The sequence below is a fragment of the Pempheris klunzingeri genome, chromosome 11 (genome assembly GCF_042242105.1).
Source record: "Pempheris klunzingeri isolate RE-2024b chromosome 11, fPemKlu1.hap1, whole genome shotgun sequence".
NCBI lineage: Eukaryota > Metazoa > Chordata > Actinopteri > Acropomatiformes > Pempheridae > Pempheris > Pempheris klunzingeri.
The window spans coordinates 12,516,675-12,537,653 of record NC_092022.1 but is presented as its reverse complement, the minus strand read 5'-3'; the positions used below and the strand labels follow the sequence as shown (position 1 = coordinate 12,537,653).

Sequence of the window (20,979 nt, the reverse complement as noted above, 5' to 3'; positions counted from 1 at the left end):
CAATAATTTATTAATGAATAGTATTCCCTCTTAATTTGTAGTTTTTTACGGTGAGTGCGCAAAGGAGGCTCAGCATGATGGAAAAACATCATACATCAACATGGTTGTTATTATTACTCTGATCTTCACTATTATTGGTCGTAGTATTATTTGTCAGGATTGTAAGATTGGTTACTATCATGTCGGACCGGTTTTATCCTCTGCTGAAGGCCTAACTTTAACAGCCCGCTGCCCTGCAACACACCAGGGCCCGTCCACGTCCATGAACACCTCCTCTTTTGGGCTCTTATAGAAGTAGCCTACATCAATATCCAGCACCACAACATCACTCAGTATTAGTTGTATGGGACCTGTAAAATTTCTACATTATCAGCCATGATTAAAAACACAGTGAGGGAAGCCAAGTCCGGCCAGCGCCTGATGCTTTTCCCCTCTCCCCCGCTTCTAACCTTACTAATAAGGAGTAATTCACATACTAACAATGTAAAGCCCTCTATAAGCACTTTACCATCGCTGGCTAGCCCAATTAATGTCCGGAAGTGTTCGACTTTATGCTCGTTAAGCACTCAGGAAGCTGTTGCCCAATGAGCGCATGTTGATCCACACATCATAAATTATGACCATTAGTAGACAAAATTTCTGCCCTGTCGGGATTTGTAAGTGAGGTTCTAAATGTGGTGATGCGGACAGATTCATGACTTCATGGAGTTTTATGCGAATCTATCTATGGTTTTAAAAACACTGCAGGGCAAAACAATAGTCTGTGGTTTCCCCCTCTTATTTTAAACCAAGATTTACCTAACAGCCAAAATAGCATGTATTAAATTGACTCTCTCTCTCTCCCATTTCTGTTTCTCCCTCTTTCTCTCTGTCTCTGCAGGAATGGCATTGGGCAGCAGCGGACACGATCCATTTCAACAGCAATGTTTCATAAGGGAAAAGCAAACAACGTGTGTAACAGTAGGTTGTAAGACTTTAAAGGCTTCCAGAATGAGGCTTTGCCAATAATTTTATTTTGCATGATTGAAACGCACGGTTTGTGAGTTCCAGCAGCGGACATAAAAAACAAGAAATCACTTCATAACACAAAAAATATTTTTGTCTGCACAGACAATAATAAAACAAGCTGAGCTCTAATAAAAACAACCGCTTTTGGCTTCACAGGCACACAAAAAGCACTGCTGTCTGAGTCTGTCTCTCTCTCTCTCTCTCTCTCTCTCTCTCTCTCTCTCTCACACACACACATACACACACACACACACACACACACACACACACACACACACACACACACACACACACACACACACACACAGAGGTATTTCAGATTCCTTTGGATCCTTCTGCAATAGGTAAACTACTTTGTTTCCAGACTCAAGGTCAATTTATTATCCTCTATCCATGATATCTAATTTAATATAAATATTTGGTTACACACATACACACACACACAATCTGGGTTTCAGTCCCATCTCAGTCCTGTTCCACATGCTGACAATATTTTGAAATGAACGTGTATTTTATTTGTAAGTTTTTGGAAAAATGTTGGGAAAAACCATCTAAGAACTTGAGTGTATTTTCAACACAATTTGGCAACATTAACATATCATTCACTTCAATTCCAGCTCTATGATCACTGCTCAGTGTTAAAATATGTGTTGTTGTTGCAGCTGATATTGAGGATATTTGTGATGATTTCTGTCCAAGATGAAAATAAAATCTCATGCTCTCACTCATAACCTCGTCAGTGATTATGTCAGGGGGCGTAACAAATCACTGCATCTCATTACATCTGAACGAGACAATGACACAGACAAATCTCTCATTCTCAAAGGTGACAACAACAAATCAGACGGTTCGGAAACACTCCTCTGTGTCAGCTCGGGAAGATACTCGCTGGCAGCAGAGTATCAGATAGGTCAGCTGACATCCGCAGTGAACCTCCGCCGAAAACCAGCCATAAACAACAAGCCTCAACACCCGCCCACCTCCGCATGCAACGCTTGTGGTCGCTAGGGGGCACTGCCGGGTACTACACTATGTGTCAGAGTGTACACACTGTAGCCTGTGTGTGTGTGTGTGTGTGTGTGTGTGTGTGTGTGTGTGTGTGTGTGTGTGTGACTGCTTATTCTATTCAGGCTCTTGGCACAGACTGAATATAACAAGTGACAACAAGTTCTGGAAAACAGAATTAATTAGAGAACATCAGCCAGCTTTGAATGTAATTTGTCACTGCCTGGTCAGAGGGGCCTGTGAGAGATGACAAAGTTTACTATCAGTGGGCAATTTATTACAACAGATTGGCACAGCAGCTCTGACATGGTCAGCTAACGCAGGCTAAAGCGACCAGTACACACGCAGGTGCTGCTACAGCAGGCAGGGAGGTACAGTGACGGTCGCTCTGGGCATCAGCAGCCTCCCAGGCTACAGGTCAGGTCACAGCAGCACACAAACAGACACCTCCACCTTCTCATGATCTCACACACCGCATCATTCATCCTCTCGGCCCAGCAATCGCCGGCTGATTGCCAAACACAGCAAAACACACAGAGAAAGAGTGAGAGAGGAAGGTGCAGTCTTACCCCAGTAGGATCTCCGTAGTTTGTGGCTTCACTGTGGTCCAGAGCAGCAGCTGAGGGGTCACGATGGCGGGTGGGTATATCAACACAACGCGCATCTCCCGTTCACTGCTGGCTGTCTTCATATTAGGAGATTACCGAGGCAGGATGTCTGCTTGCCGGAAAAAGTCTTTTCAAGCAGGCTTGCTCGCTCCCATTCCTTTCCCAGTCGCGGTTTTATTGCCTCCGGGAGGAATAAACGCAGGCAGCGGCTGGTAGAGGCGGCGACTGTCCCGAAGATCCCTCTGTCAGGAAGTCGGAGATCGGATGAATATCACACGAGGCAGCGCCAAAATGACTGTGTACTGTTTTTTATATTAGAGTAAAGAAAAAAAAGACGTTTCTGCGCCCCAGCTTAGTCTGCTGCTGATACAAGGGAAGGACCAGAGAATAGACAACAGCATAAAGTTCATGTTCATAGAGCGTGTGCCACGTGGCTTGCTGCAGCCAATCGCAGAAAAGATTCAGTCGTAAACTTTTATTACTCAGCTGTAAATTTCTCCCTTTAACAACCAGGAATGTTTGCACCCATCTTTTCCTTTTTTTTTCTTTTTTGATTGCACAAAACTAAAAATGGCACAGCAATATGGAGCGTGCTGCTGAAAGTTCCCATATATCACAAATTAGACGTGCGTCAAAAAAAAATATGACAGTTCCCCTGGTGGACACGCTGTATGCCATGATGTACCCAGAGCAAACGGGAAATGGGAAATAAAAGTGTGTGAGTGGGAAAGAGAGGGAGGGGAGAGTGGAAAGAGACAGAGAGAGGCATAGGGAGACACGGAGAGAGAGAGAGAGACATCTAATTAAAGTTCAATTAGGCTAAACTTCCTTATCAAGACGTCTTTCTCACGGACTGATTCTCAGGATGGATTACATGTCAGTACGCACATGTCAGGTTTCACTGTTCACACCCAGTATTGACTACACTCTCCAGGTGCGTGTATAATAAGGAAATTATATCCCATTTAACAAACTGGCTACAGGGCATCACGATTTAATCTCTTAAAAAGCAGGAAAGGCGGAGTTTGCAGAGAACACACACACACACACACATACACAGCAGCTACCCAACTTTATGACAAGGAATCAACAGTCACTGTAAATCTAGTTCAAACTTTCAGCAGGATCTTTGAGAAACACACACAGAAGGGAAAAAAATGACACCTATGAAAATACGGACATAAATTTCGCACCTTGGAAATGACATGACATAACATAACATGAGGCCTACAGGTTTATAGGAGAATTTCTTCACCTTCAACAAAAAATATGGCATCGAAATATATAGAAATATAAAGTATAAGAGTAAGACGATTCAAGAGGAGAACAACATGAATCCTTTGATTCGACCTTAACACGCAGGTTTTAACTCGTAATTCCCACCACAGCAAAGTCTCTAGAGTTTCATTTAAAGAAAATTACGACATAGTGTCTTAGTAACGAATAAAAACGATTTCCTACCCCCAGAAAATCAAAAGAAATCAGTGTTACATACATGGATGAGAGGTGCATCTTGTCCTTGCAGGCCGTGATCTCCACACTGAGCCTCGGCACTCACAGACAAAAGATGCAGGGCCATCCCAGCCGTGCCTTTACACCGCCAATAAAGTTTACAGCAGGTACACTAAACTTTATTGGTAATGTCAACCCTCTGGTAAAAGCACTCGCACACACACACACACACACACAAAGGGCCCATCCGAGGTGCAGAATGGCTGTGACTTGGGGACACATCCGGAATTTCCTAAAGACTACACGCACGCAAATAGAGAGATAAACACCCTGGATGAAAAGGCTGCGCCATGACGCGACATTGCTTCATTCAGAAAAAACGACACATTTGAGAGGGAAAAAGCCTTCAACTTAAACAACCCCAGTTGTGGCATCAGCCTGGACAAAAATACTGAGTTTAAAAAGCAGTTTACGGACCAATCCACCTTTTTCCTCATCTAAAATATAATCGAAAAGCCTTGAAGTGTCACTGTGCTTTCGTTTGGATTTCAGTCGTTTGGCATTTGCTCATGCTGCTTCACCAATCAAACAGAATAAATGCTTTGTCATAAACGTTATCATGTTAATTCTTACAAGTATATTTTACCAGTAACAATAAATAAATGCATTAGGAAACAACTGTTAGTTGAAGAAAATGGTGCAGTTTCGATACATTTTTTCAAAGTCTAAAGGAAATGACACCATTTAGGCCTTAATTTACTAAACTACATAACCTGACGTTCAGCAAAAAAACAAAACAAATAATGAAACATTTTGAATTAAAGTTCAAAGCAATAATAACAAACTAGTGTTCCTCTGAGGAATAACAGTCTCCAAACACTCACATCTTACAGTCTCCACGGTAAAGTATTTGCATCCACAGTGTCTCATACTCACAACGAATGGATCATTTCAGCTTATTCAAATAGTCTATAACTGGGCGGATAAAAAGCAGACAGACTAGACACGCCAGGAGTTTTGAATAATTTAGCTGCTTGACACTGAAGCAACCACAAGGAGAGACGGGATTGTTGCACGACATGTAGCTCTAACAATAGTAGGCATTATTCTGCTACATTGCATTAAGGGTGTGAAATTAAAAGAATGCAAAACAAATAACAGGATCTCAGTCTGTTGCAGGCCTCCAGATTAAAAAATACAGCTCGTCTTTCAGAGAAATGCGGGTGAGATTCTGTTGGTGGAAGAGGAGGAGGTCAAATTACACGGTTTGAAGAAGGAGGATCAGATTTCTACTAATATGATCGAACGAGTGCTGGTGTTTTATCTACTATAACATCACTTGTGGTGACCTACATTGCATGTCTCCACCGTTTGAGACATATAGCGCAGTGTTTGTTTGTGCTACTCAGACCTCTACTGCTCATGTCCTCCGTTTATTCCAAGCCTTCATCGTGAAGCCAGCAGCTGGACAGGAGGAGAGGAGGCACAAGGTGTTACCTGCACTTGGCCGCTCATTTGCTTTGATTTCAACGCTCTGACGCAAGTTTCACACAGCACCTTGCGTTGTCTGGACAGATAAAGCCTCCCTCATGCTCTGACATTATTTGGTTTGATAATTAATATCACGCCAGATGTTTGTTCATCTCATCTCAAACAGCCATTATTCATCCCAAGACTCATTATGAAAAGCTGCGCGTTATCCCTGAAGAGAGGAAGTTTCTTATTAAGAGGATGAATCAAATACGGCGGCGTTGGAGAGTGCGCATGCTGTGAATGGGATTCGCAACCTTTCCTTAAAAGGTAAAGGGAGAAATCTGCAAACGCGTGGTCTGGCGGTTTTGTTAATGGTTTTAGCTGGAAAGTTTAAATGAGGCAAACTTTATTCAATATGCATGCATTTTCTCCCCGTCTGCTGCCGCCATGTAAATATTTTGGGTGAATATGGTCTGAAAGTCAATGCAGCTTCAAATCATGAAGATATCTGCACGTGCAGCCATTTCCTTATTGTATTATTATGATTATTTCTATCAAATTACTTCAGGAAGTGGACCGATATGATAAAGAAAAAAAAAAGTCAGGATTTTACTCTGAAGTTTCTAAGTGGTCAGAGGGAAAAGTTGAAAAAAGTGCAGCAGCTAGATGAATGCGAACTAGACTAGATTTTACATTAGACTGTTACTTTTCACTTCACACATGCATGCGCTCCATTTTTATGTGTGAGTGGGAGGAGAGGAGGGAGTCATTTCAGTAACCGAGGCTGTAATCCATCAATAAAAGAAAAAAGAAAAGAAAATTAAAAAGAAAACAGAGATGATTGTGAACCATCTTGTTTATTTGTGATTTTACATCAACAATGGCGGGGACACACAATCCCGTCTTTCACAGGAGAAACACCAGGAAACGAGCATATTGTTAACATCAATATATAACAAGACGTACATAAAGATTATATTCAGTGCAAAACAACTACGCTATATCACCAGCACATTAAAATAAAAATTCCCTTACTTTAAAATCGTTGTAATTGTAGCAGGTATTATCATACACAGTAAATGTGCGTTATAGGCAGTTTTAGTTGTTGGGGAAATAGCTTGCGATCAAATCAGAGCGATGCCACAAGTGAGGAATATAAATTCAGCAAAGGCAAGGCTCTGAGTTTAGGTAGTGCCGTGGTACAATCTCAAAATTGTTTGCTTGGCTTTGAGCTAATTGTCTTCCCAAGACTCACAAATTGTCTTCAACAAGTGTATATTGTATATTGGGTAAATGCTACATACATAACTTAATAATATAAGGATGATATAGAACACTTTAAAATTAAAACCATATGAAATCTCTATATTCAGAAATCTCTATTGCAATTTCCCCAGGTTTAGGTAGCATCAAAGGATTTCAAACGATTGCATTTCCCTGGTAATCCTAGAAAAAGATGTCTGAGGAGCTAATGGCTATCTTTGTCTAGGCCATTCACATGAAAACGAGTAAAACAGTAACAGTAACAATTAGAATAATAAAACTTGTGGTTTATACATGGGCCGTTCGCCGATGTGACTGCTGCGATGATGTTTGGGCACGTACTACTAAGTTATAGGCCTACATTTCGCTTACAATTTCGGAAAGGCTACTCTGAAATGACGCCCATGTTCTTTTGAATGTAGGCTGTAATCTATTTACAACACAGTTCGGCGTTGGTCATGTTTTGATCTTATTCGGCTATGCTTTTGATACAGTTGTTATTCAAAGCAAATTGGTAAAAAAAAAAATTTAAAAAGAAGAAAAAATAGCTAAGCCATTTTCCATCTAACATGCGCTTTAATTCGCCCTTTTTTTGTTGCAAAGGGCGACAGACAGGTCTACCAAAAAAGAAAATTGCTACAAGCGTGTGTAGCTTCTACAGAAAAACAATCCAAATGGCAATCATGTTAGGATAGTGGTGAGAAGGGAGAATTTTGTCTATTTATGACAGCAACATTGGAGGGGATCCTGTTCCCTCTTGACAAAATGAAAGGGTGGTCATAAAGTTGACGCTTTCTGCCTCCTTGTGACTCTTCCTCTGTTTATGGGACCTCTCTTTTTTTCTCTTTTTCAGCCATATAACCATAAAAAGGGACCATAAAATCACTCCTTGGTCTCTTCCTTCTCTTCCGCTTCTTTCTCTTCTCCCTCTGCCTCTGCCTCTTCCCCTTCACCGTCCTCGTTGCCCTCTTCCTCGGCCTCGGCTTCAGCCTCTCCTCTCTGACCCGGAAACTTGTCTTTGTTGTTCTCCTTTTTCCACTTCATCCTCCTGTTCTGAAACCAAATCTTCACCTGCCGCTCGGTGAGGCTCAGGGCGTGGGACACCTCGATTCTTCTCTTGCGGGTCAGGTAAGGGTTGAAGAGAAACTCCTTCTCCAGTTCAAGAGTTTGGTAGCGACTGTAGGTTTGCCTCCCATTCCGTCTTCCTGGGGCTTGAATGAAATAAAGCCAGAGGTTAGCTGGACTGACCACGGTCCCCCATTAAAAAAAAAAATCATTCAGATGGCTTCATTAATTCTGCATTCACTTGTTTCCTCTCAGCATGAATAGTAATCGTTCAGCTCCTTAATTTAGCTTTCACCCTTTCCACTCCACACTCACTCATGAAGAGATGGGCACACTTGATTTTCCATTAACAGTATTATCTATTAGGCTACACATAGAGGCAGCAGAGGTTATGCTGTGTGTGAAATTTCTAAACAATAGGTTCTATGTGACAATATTGCTCCCTTATATTTGTATCATATACAGTTCAGTCTGCAGGAGTGATCAGCTGTCAGATTTACCACCCACTTCCCCCAAGAGTTATTGGGTGAGTATGAGAAGCTAGTGTATTCATAAAGGTGTATAAAGACTAGATCAATTATTAATCCATTTAGCTATAAATTAATTTCCAGTCAGTTTTTTAATGTCAAATTGCTGAAGATAGAAGTCTATATATTATATTTTAGGTTTGTTATTTAAATTGAACATAGAAGCATGTTTCACAGAAATTAGTATGGTTTTCCTCACTAGCAACAGGGCCTCTAACATTTTCAGCCACACACACACACACACACACACACACATAGGCGCACACACACACACACACACTAAGTGACACACATGAGGGAAATGAGGAGAGAAGGGAAAGTATAAGAAAAGAGGTGAAGATAAAGCTGCAGTGTAACAACAGATGGGGACAGGCTGATGATAAATATCTCTGTGAGCAGATCAAAATGAAGCTTACACCTGTGTGGAGTTAATGTAGCCTGATAGCCTGAACAGACTGATGCCTGCATGGAGGAGGTAATATGTCCAAAGCCCTTATGATTATGGCTGTATGAGTCTGAGCCACGTTGGGCCTGTGGGTCAAATTACCTCAAAACCCTCTTAAACCTGGATTCTGGATAATCGGGGCATGTTGTGTTTCAGCTAACCCTCCTGTCACTCTGCATGCTGCTGGTGTGTGTGGCACCACCATATTTTAAACCATGGCTTATTCATCCCCCCCACCCCCCAGTGCGTTTAGAGTTCGTGAAATATCTTATGTGAATGATAATTGACTTCAAAGAGGTGGTGTTATGAGCTGTGATCAGCAAATCTGTGTTTAAAGGCACTTTTGAAAGCAGCACTTGAGCCCTGTATGGACATGTGCTGCAGAGTAACAGCAGCCTGCAGTACAGGTTGTATGTGCCCCATCATGTTCCCTCACTTATTTCGTTTTATAGTTCACAAACACTCGTGTATACTGAGACATATTACGTGCACACAAACATACAGACACGGGCGGCCACACGCACTGACGCGCACACACAGGCGCTCACAGAGTAACACAGAAAGAATAGGAAATAATTATATGATTCTGACCGTGGGGTCTCATCCAAGGAAACATAAGACTGGGAGAGGAGTTTTGATTTAAGTGGCCTTGTCCTTCTCCAGGGTTAGAGCTGCTCGACGATTTACAGTCTGGGTATTGCGCTAGGCTTGCGTCTTGCTGGGTACCATAAAGCGTTTGCCTCGGAAGGGCTTCATATCCATAAAATTTCGTTGCGTCTCCGTGGCAAGCCAAAGCGCAGGGGTTTTGCTGGTATCCGGGGTTGGAGATCCCCGTGGTCCCGTGGTGGAAAAAGTCCTGCACATGATGGGACGGGTGCTGAAAGCCCGGTGCGGCTGCTCCGGGTCCGTAAACCAGCGTGTGGCTGCGGGCAACGCTTTGTGGAAACCTGCAGTCGTAGTAAGTTGGCTCCAGTGACTCGCCGCCTTTGTACTTAGAAAAAAGAGGGTTAACAAAATAGGAGCTCATGTTTAGCTAGCATCAAGCAGACGGGCTCTCTCGCAGTAGAATATCTCCTTTAGGATGATGGCAGCCTTTTGTTTAGGGTCCCAACTCGCACAGCGCACACAGGCAGACAAACCGGAACTAGGAGAAACGCTGCCCCTTTGGACAATCTACGGCAGCTCACTCTCTCTGAGCCGTTCCTCTCATCGGATTTCTCTCGCAGTCGTGGTGTTTTTTTTTTTTTATTCCAGGCTCAAACCCGGCTCATGGCATGTGCCTTAGCTATGGTTAAAACTGGCTTGCTCGCCAGGCACAGTCACAGACGCTGCTCTTTTCTTTCTTTTTCCTTTTTTTTTTTTAAAGCTTCCCACCCAACCACCCCCACCACAAGCGCCCCCCCCCCCCTCCTCACCCTCCTCCACCTCCCCTTCATCTTTCTACGACCGGTCAGACGTGGGCCCTACGTATATCCACCTTGAGAGGAGCTGCACTAATCATAACCAACAGCTTTAAATATGATCAATGTGGTGTTTATCACAAAAGCTTTGTTATAAGCGGTTCAGAGGAGTTGCGGAATGGTTAAAATATAAAGGCTAAGGCACATGATACATTGCCACTGATACATTGCCTGAATTTACACTTTAGCTTGTAGTCTTTGCATGGAGGTTATGAGGTGAATAAAGCAGGGAGGGTTTCGTCTTTACAAACGGATGAAGGTGTTATGTGTTGGTGTTTGCCCTCTCAGGCCCTGCTGAAGGTTACACACTAATCTCTAGAAAATAGTTGACCTTTTATGGGCTGCAGGAGGTCAACACAGCGTGTGGGAATGAAAACCAAAATGATACGTAAAACGTTACTAAAAATACAAGAGCAGGACAAAGTTGAAGCTGTGACATACAGGCCGACGAGTAAAATAAGGTGTGAGAATAAGACAAAATATCCTCCTCGTGTAATCGAGTAAAGGCCAGGGCAGCGACACACTTGCACCATGCGCTGTAAAACACCGACACATGCAAATATAAACACGACCTGTGAATACTAGGTGCCACTTACTGACCCCGTAAAACCGACGAGGATAAGCTGTAAATCTCCCTCATGGAGGAGTTCATAAAATTTTACATTGGATGTTTAGCTACAATGAGTGCGCGCACAATTCCCAGTTCAATAGTTGCATGATCCCTCTCTCTCCCTTTCCCTCTCTCTCTCTCCAAATGTGCCAGTGTGGTTTTTGTGGGGCTACTGACGTTTTATACACATCATCGTAAAATATGAAAGGCGCACTGGGCGAATTTATAGACCGTTCACACTCTATAAATATGCAGATTGCCAATCATTGTTGCACACTTCTTGGGGGACTTTGAACTGCTGCTACAGACGTCAAATATTAAAGATATAAATGAGCAAGTAGCTGCTGTTTTTAAGAACTGTGTGAATGAAATTGTTATTATTATTACTATTGTTATGTTTTCTATGGTGTTAGTATTGCTATGTGTAATGATGTTGCTATTGCTTCTGCTGTCTTTGTCTGCCTATTTATGTGACTGTTATTAAAGTAGTCTTTATATTTTAAAATATCGTTTCTGGCTTTTCCTTTATTATAGTTTTGTGTGTGTTTGTTATTCCTCTTTAATTGAGAATTTCTATGTAATTACACTATGAAAAATCAAATCAACAAATTGGCCTATAAAAATCCAGACACAGGATCCCAATGCAGACATTGTTGCCCTCTGTCAAAACTAAAACATGTAGCAAAATTATCCTAGTTTGATAGGCATAAAGTTAAAGAAATTTGAAATAAATAAAATAAAAACTACAATATCCCATCTAACTCCATGTACATTGGATACGTTGTTTAAACCAGAAAAGTGGCAAATGCACAATTAAAATGAACCTCGTAGAAACAGAAGAATATAATTTAAAAAATGATGATAAAATTAAAAAAATCTAAATGGAAAATAAAGAAAAACCCTGTTTATGCACACAATCGGTGCCCAAGACAACAACCAGCTCGCTGCATTCCGGAGTGCTGCTCTGTGGCCTATTACACGAAATGCGGTGGATGACCATATCTGTCATTTTGTCATCAATAGGTTACTCTTCATGCCTCAGCCAAGCCACGGAGCAGTAAAAACAGCCCCTCAACACACAGAGCCTGCTCAAAGCGTGGACCAACAGCGTCATCTAGTGTTGAAAAGTGTCCCTAAACGTGAATGAATCCACCAATCACAAACAGCTGTGATGTGGATAGAAAGGTCTCCCCATTTGTTCAGACCCTTTCTGCATCTTTTTTCCTTAAATAAAGCAGAATTTAAGAAGCTGTATGCCGTCAGATGTGTAACCACACGCCTCCGGTCTCTCTTGCAAACTGGTGTTGTGTTGTATCTTTCCCTGTCATGGCCGCTACCTGCTCTCACATAGGAGATAACTGTGCTCTGCGGTACTCATATTTATGCACAATAACTATTGACTTCTTCCCATCTGATTGTAAGCTAATAGACCACTCTTGTGATGAAGTGCAGGGGGGCTGCGGCTGGCCCATCAGGCAAAAGTCCTCTGAACGGTGCGCATGACTCTCCTTTGAACGAGTCCACCACCACCGTCCATTAAAACCATAAAGTAATTTAGCCCAGACGTCTAGCCAGTTAGTCGAGTTTGCTTTGTTCGTCTGCATTTGAGACAAACAGCCGAGCCCCAACAGGGGCTGTAAAACTGGCATTTTTGTCCGAGCTGAGCGGAAATGCACTGGATTGGGCTTTGAAATTACAGCATCCTGTCGGTATTGTTTGCCACCACAAAAAGGCAATTTAGGCCTACCCCAGGAAACAAATGTGAGACATGGGAAATGGTCTCTCACTTAAAACTCGAATTTAACCTCAGATTTCGTGATGGCCTCCGGGCCTGAAGGACGTAGAAAACCAACAACGCAGAAGCTTCCTTAGACTGAAATTCATTTAGACAAAATACGTCGCAGCAGTTATTATTTACTAACGAATACGTTCTCGGAAATGTGACAACTGCACAGATATTTTTTGGGGGGATTATTTCAACACATATGGGGCAGGACCCAATGAGATAAATGACGTGCGTGTCTCATGCATTTATTTTTGCACTTTTAAAAATGTTTGTGTACGATTTAAATGAACTACACGGCTGTAGCTCACTCGTGTTAGTAAAACCGTAAACACGACAGCAGGATGAATTATCTGCCTTATTTGCGTCTTGAGAAATCCATTTCTGCCCCCTAATAGTCCAAACACGGCTATTCGCGTGTTTTTTGTATGCACTTATCCCAAAAAAACATGGATAGCTGTAAATGTCAGAGGCCGAGGCTTAAAGGAGGCGAATTATGACTCTAATTTAGATTAAATCTAAGACAATGCTGTCTTGCTAAAGCCCCAATAACGGCAAAGTTTTCTACCTCGCCATTATTTGCAGTAACTGAGCTCCTTCAGGCCTTAAGCTGCACTTGGAGGAATGCTCTCCGACCAAAACATATTAGTGGAATAATTGTGGAGGTATAATTATCTAGAAAACATCCCTCTGTTTGCAACAGCTAGCTCAGCCAATAGTGATTTAGGGACCCTGTTTTTCCTGCGTTTTTTTTTTTTTTTAAACAACAAAATAGCTTAGCTGGTGTTGATTGAGGCTCTGTTTGTTGGGCCCTCTCTGCATCATTTAAATGCGTTTGGTCTCAAACACGATCTCCACATCCAGTCCCAAAGAATACAGAATACAAGCACTTAGTGATTATGTTTGTATTTGCAGTGGTCTAGATCTACACTCTAATAGTTAAACTCGTAAGCTACAGTCAAAAAAAGGAAGAAGAAATGCACAAATACAGCAACAACTATCACAAAAATACAAGACAGACATGTTCGATCGCAGATGCTCAGTTTCTGTACAAAATACTACACCTGCGCAACAACGTACAAAGGAAACAAACATGAAGGAAAACATTCACATCATAAATTATGGGTTTGTGAAATTCAAAAGAATTCAAGTAATCTCTTTCTTCAGACAGTTTTCACGTGTCCAAACTGCACTTGTATAATTTCTCTTACAAAAAACATAAAGGTATTTTGAAGTGAAAGCAGAATGTAATTATCTCCTTAGAAGTTTTTTTTTCTTTTTCCTTTAACGCTAGACACGTAAATGTGCACTGGAAAATAACATAATCAGCATTAAACAGTCTCGAAGTTAAGATTAATACAAAATCCAACAAAGTGATAAATATGAAGAGGAGATTGTGAGTTTTGGTACATCTGTGCTGTCCATGTGACTAGTGGTTATTATGGTTGCTTTCTGTATGTAGTCCATATTATTGTTCCTTGCTGTCGCTCTTTTCTTTGTTCATTTTCTTCATCTTCATTCGCCGATTCTGAAACCAGATTTTGACCTGCCTCTCGGTCAGATTCAGGACTCTAGCCACCTCGAATCGACGGTCCCTAGTCAGGTACATATTGAACAAAAACTCCTTTTCCAGTTCCAGAGTCTGGTACTTTGTGTAGGGGCATCGCTTCTTCCTCGTGGAGCGGGCATGTATCCAATTCGCCACTGGGTTATCTGCAAATAAAAAACCATAATAATAATAAAGGCAGAATATGTAAGAGCAACACTGTGAGACATTTTCACAACTGAAAGATTGACAAATAGCTACCACGCAAATGCTAAGCATTTAGAAAATGTGCCTGTGGATTTACAACAATTCTGTGGACTCATCTGAAGGTGCTACAATTGAAAACTATGCCTAACTATTGCGAACACAAGTTTTGTGTTCGCCATTAAGGTGATGATAAACATTTTCAGGAAGGATTCTCAGCCTCAGACTAGCCATCCCTACACTGATTTGCTTCCCTGTCCCCTTAACTTGAGAGTAACACCGTCGTAAAATACTCAATGCGCTTATTCACTTTATTGGCCCATAAAATGGCCCGTGGTTCAAGCCTTTACAGGTCCGTGGTGAAAGTCCTCGAGTATGTCCCTACATTCCTCAAGTTGGCTGGAATAGTCATGTGAATTTGTTTTGGACCCTGACAGGGGAGCAAATTTCCATATGTAACTATATGCATCTCATCCTCCCATCATTATGTGGATGAATAATGTGTTTTAGCACTGGGGATCAACTAGAGCCAAAAATGTGGCTTTTCCTCACACAATGGGTCCACATAAAAAATAAAAACTGGACTAAGAGTCGGCTTACTGGGTTGCATGTGCCGTATGTAAAGGCACGGGCTCAAAACATGGTCGTAAAATGCATCATAAGGCTTCTACTAATGAATATTGATCCATGTGTAGCTTTGGGTTGCTCACTTAAAATGAACACCTTGCATGTTTTTAACATTACGCAACACTCTTCCAAATTCAACGTCTTCCTGTAGGTTTGAGTCCATGTTTACAACCCCGTCTGGTTTTATAGCCCCAATATTAGCCTAGCAGCGTTTGTCTTTTATAGTTCCTAAAGCTTTCGCCCCAGCACAGGCGACTCACAGCTGAGCTGAAAAGGCAGGATGAAACAGCTTATAATATCCCTTTATGCAGGACGTTAAAATGCCTCTAAGCAAAAGAAGTTTGACACAATCTGAAACCAAAACACCCACCCGGTTGTAAAAGACTGTATGGAGCTTGAACTTACTCGGATCGAGCTCCGGCTTCTCGTCCTTATGTTTCCCTGAAGCCAGGAGCTCCGACTCGGGAGAGGGGATATTCTGCTGCGCCTTTTCTCGCATGTCAGTGGATGAGCAGTACAGATAATCCGTGTAGGTCCGCCCGCTGGAGCCGAGGCACTCGGCGGCTCTGTGCTCCTGAAAGGCGTCGGGCTTCAGCCCATAGTGCCTGCTGTTCCCCGGATAGCCGTGGAAAGGCACGGCGCCTGATATCGGCTCCAGCCATGACCGCATATACCTCGAGTCTGTGCCTAAGTGAGGTTGGTGACTGTATGGATGGTAAACCACTGATGACTGGGAATGTACAGGGGCCCAGGAGGTGGAGAAGACGGGTGGCTTGGGTGCGAAGCTGCAGGAAGGATAGTCAGCACACTCCGGTACTAGGGACGGCGGACGAGGGACGGCTGGGTGCGAACCGGGAGCCGAAAACCGAGTTGCAGCAAGGACATCCTCGTTTTCATGGTTGATCAAGGAGTCCACATAATAATTACTTATGGGACCCGTGGTCGACATGTCGGAGCCTCCCTGACTCTTTTACATGCATCCGATCATTATATGGAGTGTATGTGTACTTTTTTATCTAGCCATAGAACAATCAAGGCAGGTAATTATTTCTCAACGCTTCCTTGGCTCCTATTGGCTGCCTCGCCGACACGTGATTATATTTACCCCCACAAAAATTGTACAGTGGATCAATGCGCCACTTATCCTGGGATACCAATGCACGTAAATCGGATTAAAGAATGTGCTCTTTTGCTCCTTTTCTCGGGCGTATTAGAGGTAACGTCAACAACCATGTTTCCGTATACAGAAAATATGCCTTTGTTGTTCTAATGGTGGCTCTTTCTCTCGTCGCAGTACAGACCTGCGCACACTAAAACCGAGCTAGGCACTATTTGATGGTGTAATCAATCTCTGTCTGGCGAAATCTAGCGTAGCCCCATGTTATTGCAATGGGTAGTATTACAGCATTAAAGTGTTTATTGAATCGTTGCCGCCTTTTATCTGTATCTGAGTAGCAGTGGGCTGTATTTGATAAAGTGTAGGGTTTATAACTTCTTGTGAATGCTGTTTGTGTCCAAACAGAGAGAGAGAGGGAGAGAGGGAGAGGGAAAGAGAGAGAGAGAGAAGCCCACACAGTGGCTACACATGAGCAAGACAGACGACAGAGGGAATGAAAATATGAGACGCAGGATACACCAACAATAAAGTTTGCGCTGTTTTAACGAGGGCGCAACAGACCAAACATTTCCTAAATGGGATCTGCGGAGATAGGAGAGGAGGGGAATCAGATTCTTGACAGGCAGCCCACTGCAGCGGGCTATATTCGGCTAGTGACCGTTCATGTTTTTATGCCCATCAATAAATTTTAACGAGGGCCATTTGATTGTTCATAAACGTGTCGTTAATAAGACTGCATCCGAGTTCCGCGCTCAACATAAAACCACCACAGCCACTGTATGAGACAATCCCTATCAGACACAGAGGCCGAGGGCAGGAAAGAGGAGACTGCAGAGCAGAGGAAGTAAAAAGGTCCGTTAAAGTGCTAACAAGATAAAAGCTTTCATAAGAAGGACGATGTTACTGTTGTATCTAATGACAGGAGTTTACTGTCCTGCCCTGTAATACACCACTGTGGCTTCTCAGCTTGTAGGCTGTGAAACAAGCCTGAACTCCGCAGAAAATAATACTATACTGATATACAACGAAGAGGGGAGTTACCTCAGAAGTCACCACTGTCTCAGGGAACACAAATTAGACTAGCTGTGGCATAAATACTGCATGTTTAATGTGTATGTGCAGACTGGATGAGGTAGATAACAACTTCAGTCTAATAAATGCATTAGTAAATCCTAAAAGCTGCACATGTGTGTGTCTGTAATGTGGTGACTTTGGTGCATTTTAAGAAGCGGTGATGAGTCTGTGATGAGCTTTAATTTTATGTGTATGCATGTGTGTTGTGTTGCAGGCTATTTATTGTGCGTTACATGTGTGATGATGTGCGTAATTAGTGTTGATTTTTCAGATGTTATCTTTTTTTTTTTTTTTACTTTCACTGTGAATCAGTTGGTTTGGGGGGAAAAATGATTTGAATTGTTGCAACGTTAAAGACGATGATGCTAAATATAAGGATGTGTAGATGTGACAGTTGTTAAGTAGAAAAATGAAATTATAAGAGTGTTGCAGCGGTACAAACCACACTTCTGTAAGCTGAAATTAACTCAAATTGGGTGCACTATGTTCCACCAATAGCCAAATACGAAATGACCAGAGAGACCAAAAAGACACATTTCAAAATAAATCCCATTTTTACAAGTGATAATTACGGTTGTGGTGCATCTGTAGGAAAATAAAAACTACAAAGTGTTTGGGTCTCAAAACAAATCTTGTCTTTGTCATCGCCAACCTACAAGGATCAAATGACGTCACTAATTTGCCTGGACAAAATTCAACTTTGGCTAAAATAAATTCTCACACTTTTGAAAATTAACTGATATTATACTCAATATTTGGACGCCAAGACGTAAAACAAAGTTTAATGAGTATAGGGAGCATCAGAAGGTGTCTTGGCTTCTGAGTTCAGATTCAACCATGAAATTTAAAAGGCCAGACGCCAGACCTTAACCCGGATAGCGCCAAAAGATGTCCTGGTGCGTGCTGATGACTGCGCAAGTACGCGACGAGTCAAATGATTCCCCACATGTTGGCAAAAAGAAAGTCCACATTTACTAGATTTATCAGATCTTAAATGAGATGGTTTTAAATGTGTGTGTTTTCTGCGGGTTGAAGGTCTAAGTCCGTTTATTCTGCTGCTGCCATTAAGGCAGAATGAAAAAGTGCTCAATGTCCATTTATGACCATAACATATGGTCATATAAATACGCGATATTGCTCGTATGTATGACTGCAGCAATGCAGGGAGTAATCTTTTGTACTGTTTAGGACGTGCGCGTGTACACCCGTGTGTGTGTGTGTGTCCATTATTAAGAGAAGTGTGTTTTTTTAATATATCCATTCCACTTGTTTATCCGTGTTTGTTGTGCTATAATAAAAAATATGACATCAAAAGATATTCCTTTGTTGTCTCTTATTTCTGTCTTTTTACTCCTGATCTTCCTTAACACAACAGCAGCTGCAACTTCGACCATTAAAGCTCATACTGCCGAAGAAACGTCTCTTTGTTGCATCGTTGAACCTTTCCGTATTTCATATTTTCACTTCTTCTTTAAACACAGCCTTTTATGTTAAAGAAAACAAAAAAGTAGTGGTTTGTCCAGTCAGTTTTGCACATGTATGATCCAGTATCAACAATATATGACAATAATGACCAGAATTTGATAGATAAAGCAACAGTACATGCTAAAAAAATAAAGCTTAAAAGGAGATAAGTGATAAGGAAGGGTTGGTTTGCTGCTATTGTCCAAAATCTTTGCAGCCTGACATCCTGTCTGCTTAGACTCTTTAGGATTATATGGGAATATTTTGTGTTTCAATCATAGTACAGTTGGGGAATAATAGATTTGTCCCAATTCTCAAAACACAAAATCATTCATATGTTTATGACAACTGAATACATTGGTAATGATCACAACAATGCTTGAAACCGACGTCGTCATTCCGCCACAGTATGTGAGCCCGACTCTGACATTTCTCAATTACCCAATTAGGTTTTCCATTTAAAAAAAAGAAAAGAAAGAAGAACAAATACGCATTAGACAGTTATAGTGGTGCAGCATGACGCAAATGACAGGCCTATGGGCTAATGTCCTCATGGGTAGCTGTGCTGAAGTGGACAGTGTTGTTTTTGTTTTAGATATAAGCTGTTCATACTTCATAACGTCACAAAACATCACAGTGCGTCACAGTTTTGGTGCACTGGCCCCGCAGCAGTGAAATGATTTGAAATTATTGGTTAATACCATTATTTAAGGACCTTCGCCTTTAATCCACTAGACTACCTGCAGCTCACTTTAGAGCCGTGGCTTCGCCTGATGCAGCTCGTGGTATAAAAAAAAAAAAAAACATGGCAGCTTTGATTAAGATCATGACTTTGTCCGCAGGTTAGAGACCGAATCTCCAGACCGAAAAAGCACAATATAATAATTACTCTGTGTGTGTGTGTCTTTGTAATCTTACTAAAAGGACAGAGCTCGGCTGGCTGATTATGAGGCTCAAATCATCTCCTGTGCATGTGAAGGTAAAGATGATCCATCCTCATTGTCAGGGGAGTCTGAACTTTTGTTTTTACCTCCATTCGCACAAACAGCTTGTGTCACTGCTGGCGGGATGAGAAACAAACGAACGATTTAAGTGTTGTAACGTGACTTCTTTTTTATTAGACACATACGGTGAGATATGGTGGCTTCTGTGTAATGACAGGGTGGCGGCACGTTTATATATTCTGACTATAATGGCGATATTAAACGCAATTTTCCCTAAGAAATAGTCACAACAATAAGGGGAGTGAACCTCCACATCAGGCAGGCCTTTCTCCCTCAAACACGGCTCGGCTCAGTGCAAGTTTAACCAAATCAGTGGTTTATCTGTAGGCAATATTAGTGTCATATTATCCGTGCTTAAACTCTGCATATTCAAAAATCAAAGTTGACATCACATGTTATTTATAACGCCCCATGTGCTGAGCAGAAGGCAGAGCACAACCAAGAGTTAGTGTGTGATCAGCTCACAGGCCACAAAATGATCCGTATAATCCAAACTGTATCACTGTGTTCTCTATCCAGGATAACCGCTGCATATCACAGCCTCACATCATCCAAACACGCCTCTGCATTATAAATTCCCCTTTAGGACTGTTTCTAAAGCCTTCTTTGTTGATCAAAACCCTTGATACACTCGATTCCTTTTTCAGTGTAACAAGCTCTGACACACATTGCTGATCAATGTAGACATTCTCATACATTTTGCATTCTTGTCCTACAGAGCGGCTTTTCTTCACTCAAAACGGCGACCATGATCCTTTGAATTAAAAAAAAACTGGTATTTTTTGCAGCCTACATGTTGGTTATGCGTGTCCAGATCAGGTGATTACCAGTTCCAGACAATGCGGCGCGGATAGAAATTATTCCCAATTATTCATTGTCATTCAAAAAAAAAAACAGGCACATTTTGAGTTTTATTTCAGCTATGTTGGAAATAATAAAAACATTGTTTGTTTTTTTCACTGAAAGAATTTAATGCCACACGTCCTCTGAATTAAATCGTCTACCAACTGTATTCCTATCTTTTTTTTTTTTTTTTACAATTAACTAGATAAAAGAGCAAAAGATAAAGCTTTACAAAGAACGATGAGCTAATTTATTCATTTCCCCCTACATCTCACCAGAAAACCCAAAGATTAATGTCAAAAAAAGAAGGGAAAAATAAAATGAAAAGCCGTTAGCATTTTTTGGTTCATGTCTGATCATGCCAGTGGCAGTAACACATCTTGAGCTGCCCAAAGGAAGTG

At 41.7% G+C, this 20,979-nt stretch overlaps 3 protein-coding genes across 4 annotated transcripts in view; all 3 read right to left on the bottom strand.

The window, feature by feature from the left end:
* LOC139209797 (homeobox protein Hox-C6a) overlaps window positions 1–20,979 on the bottom strand; it is a 52,678-nt gene that overhangs the window by 28,508 nt on the left and 3,191 nt on the right. Inside the window, exon 2 of one of the 2 annotated variants that reach the window (XM_070839661.1) lies at window positions 2,583–2,863. The exons of the other annotated variant lie outside the window; for it this stretch is intronic. Coding sequence (XP_070695762.1) covers window positions 2,583–2,704 — 122 coding nt within the window. The 5' untranslated portion in view covers window positions 2,705–2,863. The remainder of the gene's footprint in view (window positions 1–2,582; window positions 2,864–20,979) is intronic. 2 annotated transcript variants of the gene reach the window in all.
* On the bottom strand, window positions 6,385–10,037 carry hoxc8a (homeobox C8a). Its single transcript, XM_070839362.1, has 2 exons — window positions 9,438–10,037; window positions 6,385–8,020 (listed from the first exon to the last, which is right to left on the bottom strand). Exons 1-2 carry the CDS (start codon window positions 9,871–9,873, stop codon window positions 7,692–7,694), a joined length of 765 nt encoding a protein of 254 aa, XP_070695463.1. The 5' UTR covers window positions 9,874–10,037; the 3' UTR covers window positions 6,385–7,691.
* hoxc9a (homeobox C9a) lies at window positions 13,607–17,210 on the bottom strand. The gene is made up of 2 exons (XM_070839657.1): window positions 15,482–17,210; window positions 13,607–14,412 (listed from the first exon to the last, which is right to left on the bottom strand). The coding sequence occupies exons 1-2, from the start codon at window positions 16,023–16,025 to the stop codon at window positions 14,168–14,170; spliced, it is 789 nt and encodes a 262-aa protein (XP_070695758.1). The 5' UTR covers window positions 16,026–17,210; the 3' UTR covers window positions 13,607–14,167.

What these genes read in the sequence shown, in the direction of transcription:
- hoxc8a (XM_070839362.1), bottom strand. Translation starts at nt 9,873, where the DNA reads ATGAGCTCCTATTTTGTTAACCCTCTTTTTTCTAAGTACAAAGGCGGC. An exon ending in TCCTTGGATGAGACCCCACG is followed by an intron (nt 8,021 to 9,437) that starts GTCAGAATCATA and finishes ATTTCATTCAAG; the next exon opens with CCCCAGGAAGACGGAATGGG.
- hoxc9a (XM_070839657.1), bottom strand. Translation starts at nt 16,025, where the DNA reads ATGTCGACCACGGGTCCCATAAGTAATTATTATGTGGACTCCTTGATC. An exon ending in GAAGCCGGAGCTCGATCCGA is followed by an intron (nt 14,413 to 15,481) that starts GTAAGTTCAAGC and finishes TTTTATTTGCAG; the next exon opens with ATAACCCAGTGGCGAATTGG.